Source organism: Hippocampus guttulatus, chromosome 3 (assembly GCF_054856545.1).
Source record: "Hippocampus guttulatus isolate MCC_2025c chromosome 3, RoL_Hgut_1.0, whole genome shotgun sequence".
Taxonomy (NCBI): Eukaryota; Metazoa; Chordata; class Actinopteri; order Syngnathiformes; family Syngnathidae; genus Hippocampus; species Hippocampus guttulatus.
The window spans coordinates 22,880,086-22,901,617 of record NC_141263.1 but is presented as its reverse complement, the minus strand read 5'-3'; the positions used below and the strand labels follow the sequence as shown (position 1 = coordinate 22,901,617).

The 21,532-nt window shown below is 41.6% G+C and overlaps 4 protein-coding genes across 8 annotated transcripts; 3 read left to right on the top strand and 1 right to left on the bottom strand.

Annotated features, from left to right (window-relative positions):
* Nucleotides 1-526: 526 nt before the first annotated feature.
* On the bottom strand, nucleotides 527-3,867 carry sdr42e1 (short chain dehydrogenase/reductase family 42E, member 1). 3 transcript variants are annotated; one of them, XM_086107763.1, is made up of 3 exons: nucleotides 3,681-3,867; nucleotides 3,302-3,370; nucleotides 527-2,288 (listed from the first exon to the last, which is right to left on the bottom strand). In XM_086107763.1, exons 2-3 carry the CDS (start codon nucleotides 3,361-3,363, stop codon nucleotides 1,190-1,192), a joined length of 1,161 nt encoding a protein of 386 aa, XP_085963889.1. In that variant the 5' UTR covers nucleotides 3,364-3,370; nucleotides 3,681-3,867; the 3' UTR covers nucleotides 527-1,189. The 3 variants fall into 3 exon arrangements, with proteins under 3 accessions (XP_085963889.1, XP_085963890.1, XP_085963888.1); XM_086107764.1 differs by lacking the exon at nucleotides 3,681-3,867 and adding an exon at nucleotides 3,611-3,662; XM_086107762.1 differs by lacking the exon at nucleotides 3,681-3,867 and having other exon boundaries at nucleotides 3,302-3,674.
* An 884-nt stretch (nucleotides 3,868-4,751) lies between these two features.
* LOC147207877 (arylamine N-acetyltransferase, pineal gland isozyme NAT-10-like) lies at nucleotides 4,752-6,884 on the top strand. Of its 2 annotated transcripts, none has more exons than XM_086106702.1 (2): nucleotides 4,752-4,821; nucleotides 5,431-6,884. In XM_086106702.1, the coding sequence occupies exon 2, from the start codon at nucleotides 5,436-5,438 to the stop codon at nucleotides 6,306-6,308; it is 873 nt and encodes a 290-aa protein (XP_085962828.1). In that variant the 5' UTR covers nucleotides 4,752-4,821; nucleotides 5,431-5,435; the 3' UTR covers nucleotides 6,309-6,884. The 2 variants fall into 2 exon arrangements, with proteins under 2 accessions (XP_085962828.1, XP_085962829.1); XM_086106703.1 differs by lacking the exon at nucleotides 4,752-4,821 and adding an exon at nucleotides 4,833-5,032.
* Nucleotides 6,885-7,889: 1,005 nt separating this feature from the next.
* Nucleotides 7,890-9,416, top strand: cnep1r1 (CTD nuclear envelope phosphatase 1 regulatory subunit 1). The gene is made up of 6 exons (XM_086107477.1): nucleotides 7,890-7,956; nucleotides 8,241-8,312; nucleotides 8,397-8,470; nucleotides 8,655-8,764; nucleotides 9,010-9,064; nucleotides 9,148-9,416. The coding sequence occupies exons 1-6, from the start codon at nucleotides 7,932-7,934 to the stop codon at nucleotides 9,187-9,189; spliced, it is 378 nt and encodes a 125-aa protein (XP_085963603.1). The 5' UTR covers nucleotides 7,890-7,931; the 3' UTR covers nucleotides 9,190-9,416.
* Nucleotides 9,417-10,088: 672 nt separating this feature from the next.
* heatr3 (HEAT repeat containing 3) lies at nucleotides 10,089-21,466 on the top strand. 2 transcript variants are annotated; one of them, XM_086107476.1, is made up of 16 exons: nucleotides 10,089-10,358; nucleotides 11,295-11,467; nucleotides 12,242-12,329; nucleotides 13,112-13,212; nucleotides 14,027-14,136; nucleotides 14,223-14,363; nucleotides 15,664-15,765; nucleotides 15,832-15,944; nucleotides 16,999-17,089; nucleotides 17,220-17,362; nucleotides 18,321-18,403; nucleotides 18,475-18,611; nucleotides 18,909-18,997; nucleotides 19,088-19,231; nucleotides 19,507-19,683; nucleotides 19,824-21,466. In XM_086107476.1, exons 1-16 carry the CDS (start codon nucleotides 10,212-10,214, stop codon nucleotides 19,935-19,937), a joined length of 1,953 nt encoding a protein of 650 aa, XP_085963602.1. In that variant the 5' UTR covers nucleotides 10,089-10,211; the 3' UTR covers nucleotides 19,938-21,466. The 2 variants fall into 2 exon arrangements, with proteins under 2 accessions (XP_085963602.1, XP_085963600.1); XM_086107474.1 differs by having other exon boundaries at nucleotides 15,664-15,944.
* Nucleotides 21,467-21,532: the final 66 nt, after the last annotated feature.

Genomic DNA, 21,532 nt, shown 5'->3' with positions numbered 1-21,532 from the left:
CTCACTTAGGTGCCGTAAAATAAATGTTGCTGTATCCTGAGTTGGTTAACACATCTCTCATTCATTTGTGGCATTACACAGCCCCACACTGTAGTTTAAATTACATTAAAAGTGCATTCATTGTAAAACCTTAATTGGCTGTAACTTTCAACATCCATTATAGTGACACTGTATGGTCTGTGAAGGTCTTTTGTTAAAGTTACAGCTGTTGTAAAAGTGCTTAAGGTGTATTGTATTGCATGATGGAACTAAGAGAAAGACAAACTATTCCGACGTTGCAGCCGCCAAAGCAGAAAAAAGAACAGGACGGCGTTTGCAGGGCTGCCACCTAGTGATGTTTTCACAGTCATGCTGGAAGTTAATCAGTGTCACCAAATTGTGTAGTTTTACATTGGAGGAGTTAATAACGCAAGCATGTAAGGGGAATTAATCAGGAATATTTGCCACATTCAGTCTGGTCTGGAAGGTGTGTTGTGTGACTGGAAATCAAGAGTAAAAGCAAATAAACACCTCAATCACAAACATGGACAGAACCGTCAGCATGAATGAATGACAATTTTATTCAAAGGTTCTTAGTTTGAAAAACAAAAGGTTCATTGGGGCATTTAGTACAAGACAATTTGCAGTCTATGATTGACATGATATGCATGATTTTCTTGGGACTGAGAGAGGTAGCTGGAGTATGTGGAGAGCACCCATCATAAGATGTGCACACACGTGCAACCGTCTTTTTTTCCTCCGATACATCCCCGCTCAAATATTTTTTTCCCCCAATTGAGCTGTACAAACTCAAAAACGATTGAGATCAAGAAATGTATATATATTTTTTTTAATATCATGGGTGTGGAGACAGTTTATAACTTACTGTACATACACTTCTGGTGCATTTTTTTAAACGAAAAATCTGGAAGCCATTTTTTTTTTAGGGTAATGCTTTAAAATGAGTTTGAAATGTTAAACTACGGAATCATAGTTGTGGTATAAGGTATATTATGTTTTAAATAATAGCGCAATTTTGTTTTTTTTAGCAATTTGTGGCAGGGCTCGGTCCCACTTCCCCATGAACAGCAGAGGTTTACTATTAAAAAAAAAAACTGAAATATTATTCAAACACCTGAGAACTGTATTAAATGGTGAGGAAAATGCACCTTATATGTGCTTTGAAATTGTATGACATACTTGAACACCATCAGCTGCCAGCAACTGGTAAAAAAGAGAGCAACGCGGTCATAAAAGCAGCAACAACCAGAAGGTTCACCACCAGCCGACTGGCGCCGGAGCTTTGCCATTTCTTCACATGCCCCCTGCTCCGGAACCACTGGACCACTTCATCCAGGTCATACTCCTTGGGCCGGAACCCCAGATGGGACTGGGCCTTGGCCGTACTGAAGTAGTGCGTCACGCCCGTCTTGTAGACCTCAGTGCGGGTCAGTAGTGGCTGGAAATCGTAGAGTGGTGCCACCACGCGGTGGACTGTTTCAATGAGGAAGGCGGCGAAGTAAACCAAGGTGATGGGGAGGCGCAGCGTTGGAAAAGGATACCCCAAACCTTCCACCAGGGGTCTGAAGAACTCAAAGTTGTTGACAGGACGGCTGTCGGAAATAAAGTAGGCCTGGCCGGCGGCGCGGTGATGCTTCTGGTCAGTCAGAGCTGCAGCTGCGAGCGCGTGCGCCGACACCAGATTGTCCACGTGGACAAATTCCACCAAACTGTTTGCTTTCCCGTAAACGAACCTGAAGATCCCTTTCTCGATGTACCCCACAATCCTGGGGAGGTGCCGCTGCTCCCCGGGCCCGTAGATTCCGGCCGGGCGCAAAGCGCATGTCCTCAGCACCCCGGAACCGCCCTTTAGTGCCGTTCCGTTAGCTTTGAGGACAGCCATCTCCGCTATGGACTTAGTCCGGGAATAGTGGTCCGGGTGGAGATCGAGCGGCAGGTACGGGAGGTTCTCGTCTCCATTTCGGATCTCCTGCCCTCCAAAGACCACGTTAAAAGTGCTGGTGTAGACAAGCCGCGGTACGCCACACTGAATGCATGCGTCCAAGATGTTCCGGGTCCCGTCCACATTCACCTCTTCAATGCGAAGCCGCTTCAGCTGCTCCCTGCCGGACATGCCGTAGGACGCTACGTGGAACACGCAGTCAACGCCCGAAACGGCACTCACCACTTGCGCATAGTTGCGAATATCTCCTTGGACAAACTTAATTCCCTCCAGCATGTCACCTTTCAGAGGGATGAGGTCAAACAGGATGACTTTGGCTCCGTTTTTATGCAGGTGGGCTGCCAAGCTGTGGGGTGAGGGCCATACATTGAAAAAAATGAGTGGAGCATCTGCACACTCACGTCATACTTAGCTTTTATGAAATTACGGAACATCATAAAGGCACACAATTTCCTGGGAAATCTCTCTCTTTTTTCTTTGGTCAACATAATAGCAATCTTCTTCTTCTCCTTTTGGCTTATCCCTTTTCAATATAATGGCAATACGGGTCATTAAAAAAAAAGTTAAAATGTGTTGAAATTGTAAAATATTTGTTTTAAGAAAAAAAATCTCATTTTGAATTGTATCAACTGCAATTAATTTTATTACAATTCATTAATCAAATACTACGTTCATAAAATACATGACATTTGTAAATAGATTTTAAACTACTTGTTTTACCTACCGGTACATGTTATTGTTTACAATTGATCAACATACCAAATACACAATTAGATAACTGAATTTAAAAAAAGAAATACTGTATACTGCAATTGCCCAATTTGAGGACAAATGGGTAAACGCATCCCTCTCGATGTCATTATTTGGGCTTTGACTATTTTTGTTGCGTCACAGTTAAAAAAAAAAGTTTTTGGGGGGAGGTTACTAATGATTAAGAATAGTTGTTTCATTGACTTCTGTAGTATAGGAAACGTTTTTTCCCTCTTTAGTATTAGTTCACATAATGTTGATATGATGGCTGGAGAGGTCATTTCATTTTCTCAACCAAAAAAAGTTCATTCATATCGGTCGCTCCCTCAAAAATAAAAGTTAAAATGGGAACAAAAGATATTAATTTTTTTATATTACACAGATACTGGTTTCACTGTATTCATAATCAATTTCGATAAAATACAATATAAGTAATGTAAATGTAAAATTGTTTACTCATAACTTTACATCCTATTTAAACCTCTAATGTACATATAAAACATGCAAAATCGTTGAACTGATTTGAGTTACTTTAACCTTTAAGTCATGTGGCGCTGCCATCTCGTGATGAGTACCAGTAACAAAAACAATGTTTAAAAGACGTGTTACCGATAGCCGAAGTATCCACATCCTCCTGTTATCAAGCATGTTTCAGAGCGTGCAGTTTCCATCACGAGCCTGTAAGGTTATTTTAAGAACATTAAACAAGGCATTGCAGACAAAAAGGTGATCGTGAAAAATATGTGAAAAAAATCTGAGCACGGTCATGCGATTTTACGTCGAGGCTGCTGAGCATTGCAAGCAGAGCTATGGCACGTTTCCAGCTAGCAACAGCGTGGTCGAAGTTACAGTACACCGTGTAACACACGCTATGAAACTAATAAAATTCCATAGCTCCCAAACTAAAGCAGAACCAACCGTGGGGGGAACGTAGCACACGGTTAGAGATTAAGTTGGGAAGCACCAGTCTAGTCAAAGTAAGTCTTACCACTAATGCAAAGCCGGTCCGCTGAGATGCAGTGGCGACGCTACGTCTTCCGCTGAGGCGTAATTTACTGGGGGTGGGCGATGACAAACCCGCTTTGGTCCAGCTTTATATGTCATATTTATAATTTATGAGCAAAAAAACCCGTCTTTGATGCCAAACAATATGGCCTAAATACACGCGAGCTGGAACAAACAATAATAAAACATAAGAATTAAAAAATAATAATAAACACACCAGGAAGTAAAGTTCGCATAGAGTACTTGGTTCATTCACTTAAACTATTTTATTTTTGAAAAGCAACAACGGATGTGAGTACCTATGGCATAAATGTTCACTTTTGTGATTGGGCGCGTCACTTTTGCACCAGACAGGAAGTGTGGGGCGATTATTTCAAAAACTGACATGTAAATATGACTGCTTAGATGACTGGTGCAATAAATAAATACATAAAAAAGCTTCTTTTGTTGCAACTAAAATACGACGCACGTACTCTGGCAGAAATTCCAAAGTGCTAAGTCGAAGTGGGTAGGATGACTTTTTAAAAATAAATGAGAACATAAATATGTTTTTTCCTGCTAAAACACGTTTTCGAAAAGCAGTGAACGAACATGATGATGCTCCGAATGAGCAGATAAACATATGCAGGGCAATTTTGAAAGAAAACCTGTTGGAGTCTGCAAAAGACCTGAAACTTAGATGGAGGTTCCCCTTCTTACAAGACAATGATGAGAAACATAAAGCAACACCTACAACGGTTTAAAACTAACACATCCAGGTTTTGAATGGCTAAATCCGAGTCCAGATCTGAATCCAATTGAGAATCTGTGGAAAGATCTGAAAACTCCTATTGACACATGCCCTCCATCCAATTCTTCTTAGCTGTCGCTGATTTGCAAGGAGGAATCGGTAAAAATTCCGTCTCTACATGGGCAAAAGAGAGAGACATAGCCCCAAAAGACTTGCCCATGTCATCTCAGCAAAAAAATTATTCTGTAAATTGAGGGTGCGGAAGTAAAGTTCGCATACAGTACTTGATTAGTTTGACGAAGCTATTTTATTTGGAGAAGCAATAGCGGATGTGAACACACAGAGCAAAATTAATGACTTTTCGGGTTGGGCGCATCACTTTTGCAAGTAAAAGGTAGGGTGGAAACAACCGTTTGTAAACTTTTAACGCGCAACTATAAGTACTTAGCTGACCGGTGGAATACATTACGCTGCTTTTGTTGCGTAAATTTCGAGTGTTGAGTATGGCCGCGCCTTCTGCAACAATACCATTTCTTTTTCATTTTCGCAACGAGAATCCCACGCACATACACTGGTACAAACGCCAAAGTGCAAATGTGACATAGGTAAGACGCCCTTTACAAAATAAATCCACAATAAACATTGTTCCTGTGTAGTAAGACAACGTTTAGACAGGCAGTAAACAAAAATGCTGACGCGGAGTTTGCATGTTCTTGTGATTGTGAACTGGTTGCCAGGCAATCGCAGGGCACACAGCCGTTTCACCTGACAGTGATTGTGCGAATCAAGTGTTTTTTTTTTACAAAGACAGATCCTGTAGAACGTGCATTCGGATCAATTTAACATTTCTCTAAACCTACAGTTAATATAAATGAATGGTGGCAATGTGTATAAAAAAGTGTAAGCAACGGCTCGTAACTTGATAAACTTCAAGTTTTCTGAAGTCATTGTACCACTGTATTACAACAATTTTTGTCAAAAATATATGTCCTCTCTTTTGCAGGCAAGATGAACCTTGAGGAATACTTCAAAAGAATCGGGTTCCAGGGCCCGCATGACAAAGCGGACCTCACCACGCTGAAGTTGATCCACAAGCAGCACATTATGTCCATCCCCTTTGAAAACCTCGACATGCACTGTGGCAGAAGAATCGTCATGGACATAGAAGTCATCTTCGACAAGATAGTTCGTCAGGGCCGTGGTGGCTGGTGTATGGAGAACAACTTGCTGCTGTCCTGGGCGCTGAGAGAAATGGGCTACAACGTCATCGTGTTGGCCGCCAGGGTGTTCAAACGCTCCATCGGTGACTTTTCCCCCTTGGAAGGTCACCTCATTAACAAGGTGGTGATTGACGGGAAGCCCTACATCGAAGACGTCAGCTTCGGGGGGTCCTCACAACTGTGGGAGCCGCTGGAGCTCGTCTCTGGGAAGGAGCAAGTCCAGGTACCCGGAAACTTCCGTCTCATTGATAAAGGAGACTTCTGGATTCTGGAGAAGACAGACAGGAAGCCGGAGATTGTCAATCCTGAGTTTGCCAGTTCCAATCTGGTGAATAGGCAGTTGATCAGGAACTTGTACTGCTTCACTCTGACGCCACGCAACGCCGGATATTTCATAGATGCCACTCACAGTCTCCAGACGAACCCCGCCTCGCTGTTCATCAACAAGTCCATCTGCTCCCTGCAAACGTCAACAGGCTTCAGGGTTCTTATTGGATGGACCTACAGTGAAGTCACTTTCCAGGTCAACCAGGGCGTGGACGTCTATGATATGAGGGACGTGCCCAGTGAGGAGATAGAGAGCCTCCTGAAAAACAAGTTCAACATCCGTTTGCCGAACAAACTACAGCCTGTAAACAACCAATACAAGTACACACTCTAAAGCAGTGGTTCTCAAAATGGTGTCGTAAACTCCAGGGGTCCGTGAGCCGTAATTTGGGGGTCTGCAAAATAATTTGCAACAGATGATTTTATTGGAACGTTTTACAGATTACGACATGCGTGTCACTAAAACTATACTGTAATGTGACAAGGAAATTTAGCAAACAAACTACAGAAGAAATATATATTTCTTTAAAACTAATCTTGAGAACTGGCTTGATTTTCACCTGCAGTGAGTGAGTACATTAATTGTTTTAGTATTATCTATATCATTATTGAAGGCTGAAGTCTGACAGTTGTTTAAATATATAGCGGAAAATAAATCACAAATGTGACACAAAACTTTCTTAAAGGTCGAAAGTTGCCATTTGAAATTACTTTACAGTAGATTTGCATTGTGTCTGTGTTTTGTCGACAAATTTAAACAACAGAATTAACATCCTCTGGGATCGGTGATTCCATAGTTTTTTCCTGATGTGGAATTGCATATTTCTGATTGGAAAATATGTATTTTGAATCAAATACTTGATTGTTTATTTCCTGTGATTAATTAAAAAAGCATATTAAAGGCTTGGAATATGCACTTGACTTCTTTATAGTGATACATTTATTGCCAAAGGTGAGGAATTAAAACAAGTACTAAAATTAATAATGGCATTAAGTCAAATGTACTGGAGAGTGTAATATATATATATATATATATATATATATACACACTGCGCACGCACACACACACACACACACACACACACACACTCCAGTGTGATTTCGGACTCCTGACGTCAGTCATTACACTATGCTCTTTAAAGGCATACATCATCACATATACTACTGTGTGCGAGTGTGTGAGTCACTTGGCATAAATCACACCTAAATCCAGTTCATTTCTGTAAATTCTTTTTTGTTGATGTATTTACGTTTCACAATACAGTTCTAATTTCTTTATGAAATTGTTATCACTATCAAAAACAATATATCCATCCATCCATTTTCTGAACCGCCTGATCCTCACTAGGGTCGCGGGGGGTGCTGGAGCCTATCCCAGCCGTCTTCGGGCAGTAGGCGGGGACACCCTGAATCAGTTGCCAGCCAATCGCAGGGCACACAGAGACGAACAACCATTCACGCCCACACTCACACCGAGGGACAATTTAGAGCGTCCAATCAGCCTGCCATGCATGTTTTTGGAATGTGGGAGGAAACCGGAGCACCCGGAGAAAACCCACGCAGGCCCGGGGAGAACATGCAAACTCCACACAGGGAGGCCGGAGCTGGAATCGAACCCGGCACCTCTGCACTGTGAAGCCGACGTGCTAACCACTGGACTACCGGGCCGCCGAAAACAATATAATAATAATAATAAATGTACAGTATTTTATTTATTTGATTCTTTCCCAGCAGTGGCATCTAGTCTCAAGGTCTGGGACTACAACAAACTTGATGATTGGGCCAGAGCGACGAAAAGGCGGGGCTTTACTCACTACAACCGCCTATTGAGCGAGAGTTTTATCAATCCACAGGTGATAATTGGTCCGTTTGGCCTGTCTTTCATGCAAAGAGCAGCGAACGGCACAACCCACCGCCGGCTGCTGAGGAACACACCACGTGACCACGACTAATAGACATGAACTCATTGGAGCAGGCCGAAGGTAAGACGCCGTAAAAGGTCTTTTATTCAGCGCTCAGCGATTTTATAAAGCGACCTATTCGATTAGCAGTCTTAAATGTTAATATCTCAGGAAGGCATTAAAATGAACGTGGCGTTGAATTTAAGACTCGTCTCCCTTCGACGTTAGCATGTAGCATTGTGGCTGATATGTTAGCTCTTACAATCCAGATGTGCACATAATGTACTGTATAACACAGCATGACACATGTATGACCTTGACTCCGAATTCACAACATTAATCACAATTACTCATTCTTCCATCAGACCTGAAAGCCTTTGAGAGAAGATTGACAGAATATGTCTCTTGTTTACAACCTGCAACAGGCAGGTGGAGAAGTAAGTCAGGCAAAAGATACATACACCGCTTAATTATTTTTTCATAATAATGTCTTCGTTTTTTCTGTTGTTTTTTTTTCTCAGTGATTTTGATCGTGGTGTCAGTCTGCACAGCCACAGGCGCTTGGAACTGGTTGATCGACCCCGATACACAGAAGGTATGCATTAAATTCTTCTTTCAGTGGGGACATATAGAGATGAAAACATTACTTTTTATTTGCTTGTATATAAATAGTTCAACATTTTAGCTGGATTGTGATGCAGCAGTACATTAGCTCACCATGTTAGCAGATTGAGAACTGTGTCTGTGACTGTTGTGGCTGTGCTCCTCTTGTCCCACAGGTGTCTTTCTTTTCATCGCTGTGGAATCATCCCTTTTTCACCATCAGCTGTATCACGCTCATCGCACTCTTCTTTGCCGGGATACACAAGCGAGTGGTGGCACCGTCGATGTATCCTTTTTAGTGGGAACTACCAAAATTCAGCACAATATTAATTGTCCTTCCAAATGATTTTTTTCATTTGTACTTTTCTTTTTTTCATACTACTTTTACTGTATTTTCATTCTTCAATCCTGTATTTATTCAAAACATAATTTAACATAATAGAATAGAACTGAATAGGCAGGACCTTTCCCTTCCATCTAATTTTCTGTTCTACGGTTATCATATTCTTCCTTGACCCTTTTCACCCTCAGTATAGCTGCAAGGTGTCGGACAGTTTTAGCGGAATACAATATGTCCTGTGATGATGTGAGTTAATATGCATTTATTGGCACGTGTTTTCGGGTCATTTTCTGGGTCTCAATGTGTTCATTATTTTTGGCTCTTACCAGACGGGAAAGCTTATACTCAAACCACGGCCGAACATCCAGTAAGTGTACGATTGTGGGTGATCCGAAGACATCTGGTGGGACATTAACCTCATATGGTTTGTCAAGAAAGAGAAGAATGGACACGGCCATTTTGTAGGTGTGCTTATGTTGAAGCTGCTCAGTTCCTCTTAACAGTACGTCTGTGTGTTTATGTTGATCATGTATTTTATCCAAATGTTTCTATTTTTTAAAAGTGTTTACTCAATAAATATACCAGCTATAAAAATGTATTTTGTATTACTTATTAATGTGTTATTCTTATTATTGCCTCTGAAGAACTCTAATGCATAGTATGAAAGGGATGAAGGGAAAAAAAGAGAGGAGGAAGGAAGCAAGGATGGTATGAAAGGTTGGGAGAAGAGGAGAGATGAAATAGAAGTAGGATGAGGGAGGATGAATTAATTGAAAAGATGCAAAACACAGATGGTAACAAAGGAATAAAGAAATAGCTGTGTGGAAGGAAAGATGGAAGTGTGGACTGATTGGCGGAAGCAAGGAAATAAGCATCGTTTTGAAGGATGGTTAAAGGGTGGTATGAAGGGAACAAGGATAGCTTGGAAAGATATCATCAAAAACAAGCTTTGCCAGCTTGTTTATTATTTTAATTGTAATTGTTCTTTCTTCGTGATTTTTTTTCAGACCTATCAAATCTGGTTTTCATTTGACTCAACAACTAGATTTAATTAAACGTTCAAAACTGAATTCCTAATACAGCTAATATCATCAATTAAAACTTCATGATAATTTTATTATCAATGAGTGGTTACTATGAAGGTCATTATTACTTTTATTACGTTTCTATTATTACTGTAGTACAGTATTTATTATCGATCACTGTCAGCTCTCTCGACACGATTGCGACATCTTTTATTGCTTTACGGTACAACAGCAAAACTCGCATTTTACGGCAGCTACCTTCCACATGGACATTTACTAGTTCATCGTCATTTTTGAGGGTTATTTGCTGAAACCTCCGACTGATTAACCTCGAATTTTCCACATTTGCACTTTAAAACAGGTTCAGAATGGGCAAAAGTAGGACGACAAAGTTTAAACGTCCTCAGTTCAATGCTGTCGGGCTACCTGTGACCGCCGTGAAGGAAGCGGCCGCAGAAGAGGAGGTACTCGCGGACGACGACGACGACTGCCCGGCGGTGGAACTGCTGGAGAAAGTAGGAGAGAGCAGCAACCAATTTTCGTGTAAAAACGACTTTTGCATGTAAACGACTTCATGACGTAACTCCCCTAGAATGCAAAACTTGTAAGTGTAGTCTATTACAAGCAAATTTGGAGAAATCCACAGCATAGTCTCTTCGCCGTTGTCGTCCTAGTGTTGTTCAACGTGATTTGTAGCTGTCAGTGTGCATAATCGCAATGTGGCTAAAGTCCAACAGTGGTAAGCTTTGAGTATGACCTCACCAATGCTGTTCTGGATAAATGAACACAGAAAACTCCCTTATTTCAATAGAATGACCTCGCGTCCTTTTTCCAGTAATGACCAAATTCACGAAGTTTTTTTCCCCCGAGCTGGAACTAAGGCAGAGGTGGCACTTGTGATCATCACACATGCGTATGCATGTAACAAGGCGTGCAACTAACAGTTATTTCCATAATCGATTAAAATGAACAGCTTTTGGTTTCCATTCTTTTGTTGAAAAACAGGTCATTATTTCTGAGTGACAGAGTAGAATATGCGCAGAAGTTTAACTATGTTCCAGTTGCTGGTTTCATCCCTAGCATGTCGGAAAAGGGGCCAAACTATTGATCATTGTTTTCCAAATTAAAGGCAAATGTTTTATTTTGACTCAAAACAAATATAATTAGTATACTGTACTTTCATGGAAAACTACTGTATAGAAATCGAGGAATATTTACTGTTGAGAGGCTGAAAATCTGAGGATTTTGAGAATTTTAAATTAAAAAGGGTATCAAAATAAAAAATCTATTATCAGAAAAAAATATTGATTAGATGTCAGCTATTCAATTAATCATTGCACTTCTACATACAGTACAACATCACATCTTCTCAACTGATGTCTGAGATTGCCACCTTCAAATTTTATATGCTGGAAAAATCACATTAAGGTAACGAGTGTTTCCATCCCTAGTTGGAGAGTCCCAGCGCGGATGTAAGGGAGTGTGCATGCGCCGGCATCTCTCGGGTAGTCCAGCAGAGTCAAAGCATCCCGAGCTTTCTGCAGAGGGACGCAGTGAGGCGGCTTGGTCCCATGTTGCTGGACAGCAGCCTGGCCGTCAGGGAGACCGCCGCCGGAGCACTCAGGTGCAAATAGAATGCTCCTCGTAGAGGCAGCATGAAAGTTTTTTTTCTTTCCTTGCACTCTCAAGGGGCCATCAGAGGCAAAGCTTGCGAGCTAACTGCATGTCACATTTGCGCTGAATGGGGGGGGCTAATGCAAACAAAGGCAATCAGGTTCTTATATAGTGGGTGAGCGGCGACTCATTGAGGACTCAAATATATATATTTTCTCAATATTGCCAGCTTTTGTACAGTATCGTGAGCTTTTTTTTACATTGACAATCGCCCCACAATATCGTGATGATTATCTTATCGTGAGGTTCATGTCATGATATTCTATGGTGACGTTTGATTATCGTTACGTCACTACAATTGAGTAGTACATAGTTCCAAGTCTTTGTACGTTTTCAGCAATAACAACAAAAAAAATCGTCAAACATGTATTATGCATTTAGAAACAAATCACTGAATTCACTTCACAGGATCTTGAAGCTTGCCAGACTCCAGTGTTGTGTTTGTACTTCTCTGGTTTAACCTACAGAGGGCGCCTTGTAATAACAAAGCAGCTTTCTCCTTCAAATGACTTCTCCAGTCCAGACGTCTGTTATCCAGTAAACGTACATCAAAATGGTCTTGTACTTGCGTTCTGTCATCGAGATACCTCTGTCGTCTCCGCCGATAGCAAACATTTCATAGACAAATAAGAACTATTACTTAAAATGGAAAAGTTGCAAAAAGCAATTCACCATCAAACATAACAAACTGGTTGCACGTGTGCGTTTGTGTGTCCGCTGACAGAAATCTGAGCGCGTGTGGTGGCCCGCAGGTGTGCGAGGAAATGGTGAAGCGCGACGTCATGACTCCTCTGACAGCACTGCTCAGAAACGTGAGCACTTTTCACCACTGGCCGCATCACTTCTTTTTCTTCTTGCTCAGCAGCTGTCTAAGCATCGGGCTGACGGCAGCCATCGGCATCATCACCTTTGTTTGCTGGGATTGAGCTTCAACTTGATTGCTCCAATGTGATGTTTGTGTCATTTTTAACGTTGCTTTTCAAATGGTATGCACCAAATTTTGCAGCTATTTAAAAAACAAAACAAAACAATTGAAGTCACTTGCCAAGGTGAACGTAGCAGCTTGTCTTATATGAGTTACAAAGTAGTGATTTCGTTCTGGTATGTTCATTTATGGTCTTTTTTTTTTTTTTTTTTTTGTGGGCAACCTGTCCGCCGCTATTTGGTGAAAGACTCGCCTATTTGCAGTATTTGTCTCAGGCCATAGCCATGTCTAATATAAAACTATTGCTTTGGCACTATGTTGTGACATCTTGGTGCCAAGGAACTACCGTGAATGAAGGTGAGGAGCTTCATTTAGACAGGCCATGTCCAGTGTCACATAAAAGTGGTGCTTTACCACCATCTTCTTTTGGGGGTCCATTATTCATGGTTCCCTCTACACTCTTTAATTATACTGTACAAAAATGTATTTTGACACATTTATGTTATTGGGTGTGCTGTGAGATTTTTGTAAAGTAAAAAAAGTGTATAGGCTCAAGCGTGTGGCTGGCACATGGCATTGTTGTTTGATGACTAGCCAAATTAAGCGGATGCATACTTTGGAGGTTTTTTTTCCCTGTGCGTTCAATACAGCTGTCTGTTTCCTTCCCAGTGTTGCGCAGGTTTCGACAGTGCCGCAGTGCCGACCAAAGAGTCAAAGAACCGAGCTGAGAACGTCCTCAATGAGGCAGTGAGCCTACTGTGGAATCTCTGGTAAGCACCGCTAAATCCATCGGCGGTTTGTGTTTCGGGAGGCGATGATGCGGCAGTGCGCACGGCAAGACTAAATATTTGGACAGCACCACAAATGGCTGTTATTGTGCTGCGGTGGTCATCCGGTGGATTATTTTAACATGGAAGCCCTCAGATGTGCTCAAAGCTCTGATGGTGTGCCAGACGCGAGCAGCCGGCACTATTCAAATTTCAACTTCTATTTGTATTCTTTCTATGATTTACTGATGTTTCAATCCATCCTGAATGTGAGACACCCTCCTCATGGTTTTGTTATTGTGGCCTTTCCACAAGTGATTGTACCAATGTTCGAGTCCTTTATTATTATTTTTTTCATTACACAAATGTTACTATGCATTTTCCAGATGTTACTTCAAATTCTTTCAGCTTCTGATAACCTAAAATAGTTTAGTGAAAAACCTGGAAAATAAGAATAAGAAAACCGTTATTTGTCTCACAATGGAGAAATTCCCAATTTACAGCAGCAAAGTTATGAAAGGAAGAAAGTAGAAGAACAAAAAGTATAGGAGCTGCTGTAAAGGCAGCCACTCTCACACCACAGAAAAGTTGTGGACATTGACTTTCTTTGGAGTTATAATATCAGCTGTTGGTTTGGGATGTGGTGAACAGCCTTGCAAGATTCAATGCATTCCTATGCATAAAGATTTATGCATAGACAGTCACAAAAAAAATTACCTTAGTTATTTTTTACTGAAGACCAACATCCCAAACCATATCCATTTGTTGTCCGTCATTATGTGACATGTTGCTTGATTCTTTGTCATGTCCTTTCCAGCGAGAGCAGCAACCAGGCACTGTTCCTGTTCAACAAATCAGGTCTTCTTGACGTGGTAGTCCATTGTCTGGAGAGACACCCCCACAACGTGGAGTTAGCCACTTCTGCTGGTGACAATTGACATTCAGTCCACAGGTTTGGTTGAAATCCCCAAACCTTCAAGCTACAGCTCATGTTTTATTTTGCCGTTAAACAGCGCACTGTTTGCACACGGTGTCGGAGGACAACCCCGAGCTGCTCTGTAGCATCAATGGCCATGTGCATGGAGCTCTAGAGGGCATACTGCTGTCAAACCAGCCTGGCATGGCGCACATTCTCCTCAGGACACTGGCTGCAGGTGCTCTTTATCACTTCTTCATACCCTCATTTAGTACTAAATATGTAACAAATTCTAAATGGTTGTGATAAATTTGATTCTAATGTTATGGTCGCATGTAGTCAAAGCGTTGGAAAGGTATCACCGACACGGAATGCAGGTTTTAAAGCTGATGGGGGGGGGGGTGTACTTCTCCCCCCTATGGTGGTACACAAGCCTATTTCACACTCTCTGTGGAATATTTATTTTCCTGCCTTTCTCTACGTTTTTACCTTTTCTACTGAGCAGTGAGTCAACGACACAGAAAAAGATGCAGACTTCATGCTGATTTGACTTCATCGCATCATATTGTGTATGAACTGTTCACACAAAACGTTGCGTTAACAAAAAATCTCTTTTTTTCGTCAATGGACACGGCAGCTTCTTGTTTACTTTCAAACTTAACTTGTCGCAGACTTGTGCACATTTTGAGCCTGACGTCTCTGATCCACTGGTGAAAAGGACACTTTGATTCTCTCCTCTTTCATCTAAAAATTGCTTCAAACAACAAAGCGTATGCATGAAAAGTGGCAAAGATTGCATGAGTGTCCGTGTTTTAGGTTATACAATACAATACATGCTGATTTATATAGCGCTTTCACAACAGCGGCAGCTGTAACAAAGCGCTTAACAAAACAGTTAATATAAAGTAAAATAATAAACACAACATAAAACACGGACATATGTGTTGTGTTATCTTATATTGTTATTTTATGTTATGTTTATGTTAAGATACCTGCGTTGACTGATAACTAGCATTTATGCTAAGTCCGGTGCATTGACACTGTTTATTCATTTGTTGATTAATGTGCACTGCCCCAATGAAAGTAAGTAAATAAGTAAATAAATAATCAGTTTTTAACAGGTAGTGTGAATGGGACTTTTGATGCTACATCGAAGGTCTACTTCCTCCACCCCATTTGGTTTCCGTTCCGTGCCTTTAATCCATGCCAGAACGTGTAAAATGGGTTTTTGATACTTCCTCCAAAGGCAGAAAATTACAGGGTTGATTTCTCATAGGGGAATGAAGTTGAGCCGGCATTTTTTGTTTCTCCCTTGAAGGTACAGAAGCACCATGAAAAAGTTTGAAAAAAGCAAAAGCACCGTATATTATACATTACAACAGAAGCTCGGGCTTTTTCTTAGATGCTGTGTTGCTGAGGGAATGAATGAACGTGTACACAATTGCTGTAGTATATGGAGATAAATTGCTTGGATGTTGCATGAAGGTAGATTGCATAATGTTTCCATGAAATCGTCTGAATGTAATGTTTTGGCACAGGATCGCTGTGGAACATGATGGGAAGCCTCCCCGCTGCTCGCCAGGCTCAGACCCTCACGGCTGTGCTCACCACGGTGTCCCAATGTCTGGATTTGGACGCGGGTGAGCTCATCCCTCAACTTCACAGAGCAGAGGAGGCACGCTTCAAGGATGCTCCCCCCGCGTCAGGGATGGAGGCGCACGCGAGCGGGGAGCCCGCTGTGGAGGAGATGGATGAGGAGGGAACAGCACAGCGAGTGAAAAATGGAGATTCCGATGATGACTTTTCTGATCTCTTGCCTGTAAGTTCACTATCTGGTTTTGATCAGCATTTTATTCTATGACAAGAACTCACACGATTTAAAACTAAATATCCTAGCATACGCCTTTTAGACCAAATTTAACGAAGATGACAGTCGTCTCAAATGTGTGACACACGATCCTCTGTACAGATAGTTCAATTGTGCCAGTTTCTGGAGTGAAGTATGAACACTGAAAATTCTTTACAATCCAGTAGGACAACAGAAGTGTGAAACTACTGTATACTCCTGTACTATTTCAGCATTTCAGAATATACTGTCTCACACACCAGGAAGTTGAAATTGAAAAGCACTTTCACTGAAAAATATTCACATTAAAAGGGAAAGTCAAGTTCCAACACATCTTTACAATAAGATGTTCAATGTGACCCCACCATTCTAAATGTGGTATTCTTGCAAACGTTACATGACTAAACCCAGAAGACAGGTGAGCCTTGGGCACTGTGATGTCAGTTTCACTCGTCAGCAAGTGACAAAACGACCGCCCCCAGAGATGGATAAAAATGGTGTATCAATATTGTATCACATTCAACAATGTGATACACAGCATTATCAACATTGTGTCTTGCCGCTGTTCGACACTGCTACCACAAAAAAAAGACATTTTAATATGCTTATATAATTTATATTTATTTATATACTTTTTGTTCTTCTATATATACACACACCTACATCTTCCTTTCATAATTTTGCTGCTGTAAATTGGGAATTTCTCCATTGTGAGACAAATAAAGATTTTCTTATCTTAAACCAGCTGGCATGTTCAGGCTGGTACTTACTGTCTAGGGTACCCAGTAGGCGAATACCACGACCTTGGCTAGACAGATGTGTCACCCTCAGCCATCTCTAAAGTGATGAGATTGAAGTGGATGTTTGGTATGCTGCAGCCACTCCAAACATCCATCTGAGATACCCCATTCAGGCTTTGTGTATTCAAACACAGACACGCACACACAGAGACATGGATGTTGTGATTTAACCAGCTGAACAATCTTGGCCAGTGTCTTCACTCACAAGGCGGCTTGTTTGCGTCCAGAGGGAGCTGGAGGAGTTGAGGGAGGCGGCGGCCTTGCTGACGGCCCAGCAGACGTCCCTGGAGATCCTCGTCAACATGTGCTGCTCTGACGGTGAGGCTAACACTGACATGATTCCCTCTGACATGGCTGCCATGTTATCTTTTTTTTTTTTTTTTCGCATTTGGTGAAAGATGTAATGACGACGCCTTCTCGAAGAGCCTTGTGATGTGTGTCCATTCAGATCCCTCAGACGACGAGTGGGAGGAATCGTCAAGCGGCGACGAAAGTGAAGCGACGGCCAATGGATTTTCTAGCCTCATGTCGCCGCTATGTTTGTCGGCAGAGGTGCACGCTGCCCTCATCAACCACAACATCCCAGAAAAGGCAAATTTGAGAAATATACAGCACAGTGAAATCTATTTGTCATGTACTTGCATGGGTATTCATATTTCAAAAACATGCATGTTGGGGTCATTGATGACGCTTTAATTATCCATAGGTGTGAATGTGTGTGTGAATCCCGTATGTATGTGGCTGCGCGCGTGTGTGTGTATTGTTGTACTCTGTAACATTAAGATTACACAAGATGGCGCCAATGTCCGCTATAATTATAAAATAGCAATTGGAAGTCTGAAGAAGTGACAAGTCTCAGTTTCACGTTATTTAATGTAATATTTGATGAGTCGAAATGACATTCAAATGTTTTGGGATTATAGTTTGTGTGTATTATTTATCGTTGAAATATCAGCAGTTCTAAACACTTTTGGGGGGGTGTCAATTTAATCCCCCCCAACACACACACACACACACACACACACACACACACACACACACACACACACACACACACACACACACACTCTCTCTCTCACCCACACGCACGCATGCACAATTTCCTGCATGGGTCAGTCTCTATTACTGGAGCCGACTTCTCTTGCTCAAAGTCAGCTAAGATAGGCTCTGGCTCATCTGCAGCCTTAATGAGGAAAATCACTGAAGGAGGTAGATCGATATGTTTTAATATCATGTAAATAAGAGTTCAAGGAGAACAGTCCTCTCCCAAGGCTAAACCAGAAAGTCACTGTGAGTGTGAAAGATTGGGTGAGCAGAGTAAAAAAAAAAAAAACAACTGCATATCATGCATTGTTTGCGCTTTCGCAAATTTAAATAGGCTCACCAAGAAAGAACAAAATGTCCTCAGTGGAGGAGGTCAATGTGGTTGTGAAGGTGAATGCAAACCTTTATAATGTCCAACCACGTGCGTGCCTGTGCATTCATAACGCATGTATGTTTTATTTGTCTTCTATTTGTACTATACTAATATTTGTTGTCTTGATCGAAGGTGCTCAAAAAGACGTTGTTCCCCAAGCAAGAAGCCATGGACGTGTGCCGCCAGACTACCAACTGGAGAGGGCTTCAAAAGAAGTAAACTCACTCCTTACAAGAGGTTTTAAAGCCATTGGGATTTCAGTGACGCTGCCCTTTTCCTTGGACAGAATGCGGCGCGTGCAGTCTCGTGCCCTCACGTGCCTCCACAGCATCCTGTCCGGCATGGACGCCGAGTCTCTGGGCGGGGCAGAAGCCCTGCAGCAGGCTGCGCAGCACTTGTCCGCGCTGGTTTTTGGAGCACCAGGTACTGCTGTGAACTCCATTGAGCTGGATTATTGATAGATTGATTCAGTACAGTTAGAGACACGTAGGACGTACAGTAGATCAAGAGTGTCCAGACTTTACTACTTTTCCTGTAGCCAAGCTTCAGAGATTGACCAATTCATTGTCGGCATTGCAAACCCACGCATCCAGCCTGCAATAACCAACGGCACAACACTTTTTCTTGTTGTCATCCAATTAACTAGACATCCCATTGCACTTTGTGCTCCTTTCCCAAAAGTGTGCACATTTTTTGTTTTGACTTTTACCACTCTCATAGAGATCCCTAAAGATGAGGAGTTCTTGGAGGCAGTCATCAGTGCGATGCGGGCTCTTTTGCAGATGACCGCCTCGAAAAACATCCCTCTGGTAACGAATGTAAATTTTTTGCGGGGGGGGGGGGGTATTGCGATATCATCTTTGTTATTTTTTTTACAATTTTTGTTTGGTTTCTATTAGTCGATTAACTTGCAGCAGCTAATGAGCCTCAGTGAAGCTGCTTCCCGCTGTGATGTTGTCAGCGTGAGAGTCAACGCAGTCGCCATCCTGGGCATCACTGGCAGCACCCTCGCCAAAGAGAAAGGCTCAGCTCCAACCCTTGAGGTTTGTTTCACATTGCCTGTAAAAGTCAGAATTTTTCCACCTTTATTTGTTCATTCTGTATCAATGGTGCAGTGAAAAGCTGTCATTTTCTACCCGTTTCTCCTTGTTGCTGTTGTATGAACTGCACCGACGCCGAATGGGCGGGACAATGCAGTTTTCCATCTATGGATAAAGTGATAAATCCCGCTTTAGTTATTTTGTAGGATCTCTGTGTGTAAAATGAAGGCTTGTATTTTTGTCTTTCTCTCTATTTTAAAGAACCATTTCCTTCACAGATGATTGGGAGCGGCTTGCTCCAAGTCGCAACCAATGATGCTGACCTGGTAGTTAACGGCGAGGCCTTAGACGCCCTTTTCGATGTGTTTGCTGATGGGAAGGAGGCCGAGACGGCGGCCAAGACCATCCAGTTACTTCCTGCTTTGAAGATGCTTCAGCCTGTCTTTAAGGCCAAGGTACTGTATTTTTTGTTTTTGTTTTGAAATTCAAACCGTCACACGTGACATTAGCAATTCCTGTGGGTGCATTTTTTTGACCGCATTTGAGATGAGACGTGTGGTTGTAGGTACATATGCTGCTTTTTTTTTGTCATCAGATCCGGAAGGCGGGCAGAGACGAGTACAGCCCGCAACAGTTGTGCGTGCTCGACAACGTCAGAGTCAATCTGAGGCGATTCATCGGCTACCTTGAGACTCTAGCCAAGAAGTGACCGCAGTATGGTGGTGAAAACCATCCAGTATTTATTTTCAGTGTTGTTTATTTTTGTTTGGCCTGACTCCTAAGTTCTTATTTGAGGTTTCTTTACTGTGAATAAATCAACTGCTGGTTGAAGTTGACAGTAAGAGATCATTCTCGATTGATATCATAAAGCAGGGTTTCCGAAACTCGGAGTGCAGGATCCAAAAATGGCTTCCTTTTATTATTTGTTGGGGTTTTTCTAAGTGTCATAGATTATGTAATAGAATTGGACAATTAATGCATCAAGTGCCTTACAGCAGGCTTCTCATCCTTTTTGTGTCCAGGAACCCCTTATGAGGGAGAATTGACGTGTCATAAATTTATGGGGTTCTTAGTTTACAATTGAGCCATGGTCAATTTACTCCATGCATGGGCTACGTTGTGAGACAAGATTTTTGTTTGATTGTTTTTTTTCAAGCTCTATTACCAAAACTGTTAAGTCTGGTGGTTTGTAGAAGGGCCCAACATCATGAAATCTCTATTCCTGTGTTAGTCTTCCCCAAAACTTAAACTTACCTTCATGTAGTAATCAAAAAGAAAAGTGGCACAAGTCAGAATGTGCCCCATTTCATCATTAACCAACGCTAACGTAGTTGTAAGGTCACAATTACAGTAAATATTTGAATAAAAGCACTTTGGGGCCTAAAAATAAAACGATATAATGTCAAACAGTAAATTTGGCACTAATTGAACATGCCACATGATCACATTTTTTTTTCGACATTTGTAACCTCATATCAAAAACTGAGGACTCCACCGAAGTCACCCTGTGCTTGATGCCAAAGAAATGTAATTAACTCATTCAGTATCAGCCAATTCTAGACCCCCTTTTTTTTTACCCTAAGTCTTGGAAAAATTGAAGGGAAAAAAAGTATCGGGTTGAATGTGTGGAGTGTGAAAAGACATATAAATATGTCTTTGGGAGTGAATGAGTTAAGGAGGAATATACAGTTTCCATAATTTGAAACTGTCCCCAAGTGTTTTGGTAACATGCCTATGACTATGACAATACACCTGGGATGAAGAATTACATATCCTATTTTGAGCCTTGCTGAAATTAGCCTGTTTTGAGAGTTGACCACTTGGCCCTGTCTCATGCAAGTGAGCCACTGCTCCTTCTGCTAGGCCAATGGCAACTCATCACCAAAACGCTTAAGATGTGGTTCTTAGATATTAGTCGTTTTTTTGCAAATGTGCTGCCTTAAGGAAGCGGTTGGACAACTCTGCAGACTGAAGTTTTTGTGAAATATTCAGTAAAACCGCAAATGTTTTGGTCTCTCATACTGTGCCTATGTATTGTCTCCTAAAACAGCAGGTGTAAATGGTCAAATTTGCTTTTTTGATCTGCAAAAATAATGTACATTTAGCATATAACTTTCTAATGGGGATACTAGTAAAATCGCTTAATGGAGGACAACTGCAATGTCTGCCAACTAGTATCCTATGATTGTTTATATCTTGTGACTGCCTTTTTTAAATAAAAGCAGATTGTGAAATATATTTTGGTTGACATGTTTTATTGAAACAACATATGGACACATGTAGCGCACCGTTCATGTCTTAAGT

Excerpts from the sequence above, each read along its gene's own strand:
- heatr3 (XM_086107474.1), top strand. The coding sequence starts at position 10,212 with ATGGGCAAAAGTAGGACGACAAAGTTTAAACGTCCTCAGTTCAATGCT. Across the intron at positions 14,364-15,663 it reads CCTCAGGACACTGGCTGCAG|GATCGCTGTGGAACATGATG; the intron begins GTGCTCTTTATC and ends GTTTTGGCACAG. Across the intron at positions 18,612-18,908 it reads GCTGGTTTTTGGAGCACCAG|AGATCCCTAAAGATGAGGAG; the intron begins GTACTGCTGTGA and ends CCACTCTCATAG.
- sdr42e1 (XM_086107763.1), bottom strand. The coding sequence starts at position 3,363 with ATGGAAACTGCACGCTCTGAAACATGCTTGATAACAGGAGGATGTGGA. Across the intron at positions 2,289-3,301 it reads TGTGGATACTTCGGCTATCG|CTTGGCAGCCCACCTGCATA; the intron begins GTAACACGTCTT and ends CTCACCCCACAG.
- LOC147207877 (XM_086106702.1), top strand. The coding sequence starts at position 5,436 with ATGAACCTTGAGGAATACTTCAAAAGAATCGGGTTCCAGGGCCCGCAT.
- cnep1r1 (XM_086107477.1), top strand. The coding sequence starts at position 7,932 with ATGAACTCATTGGAGCAGGCCGAAG. Across the intron at positions 7,957-8,240 it reads CTCATTGGAGCAGGCCGAAG|ACCTGAAAGCCTTTGAGAGA; the intron begins GTAAGACGCCGT and ends TTCTTCCATCAG. Across the intron at positions 8,765-9,009 it reads CGAGTGGTGGCACCGTCGAT|TATAGCTGCAAGGTGTCGGA; the intron begins GTATCCTTTTTA and ends TTTCACCCTCAG.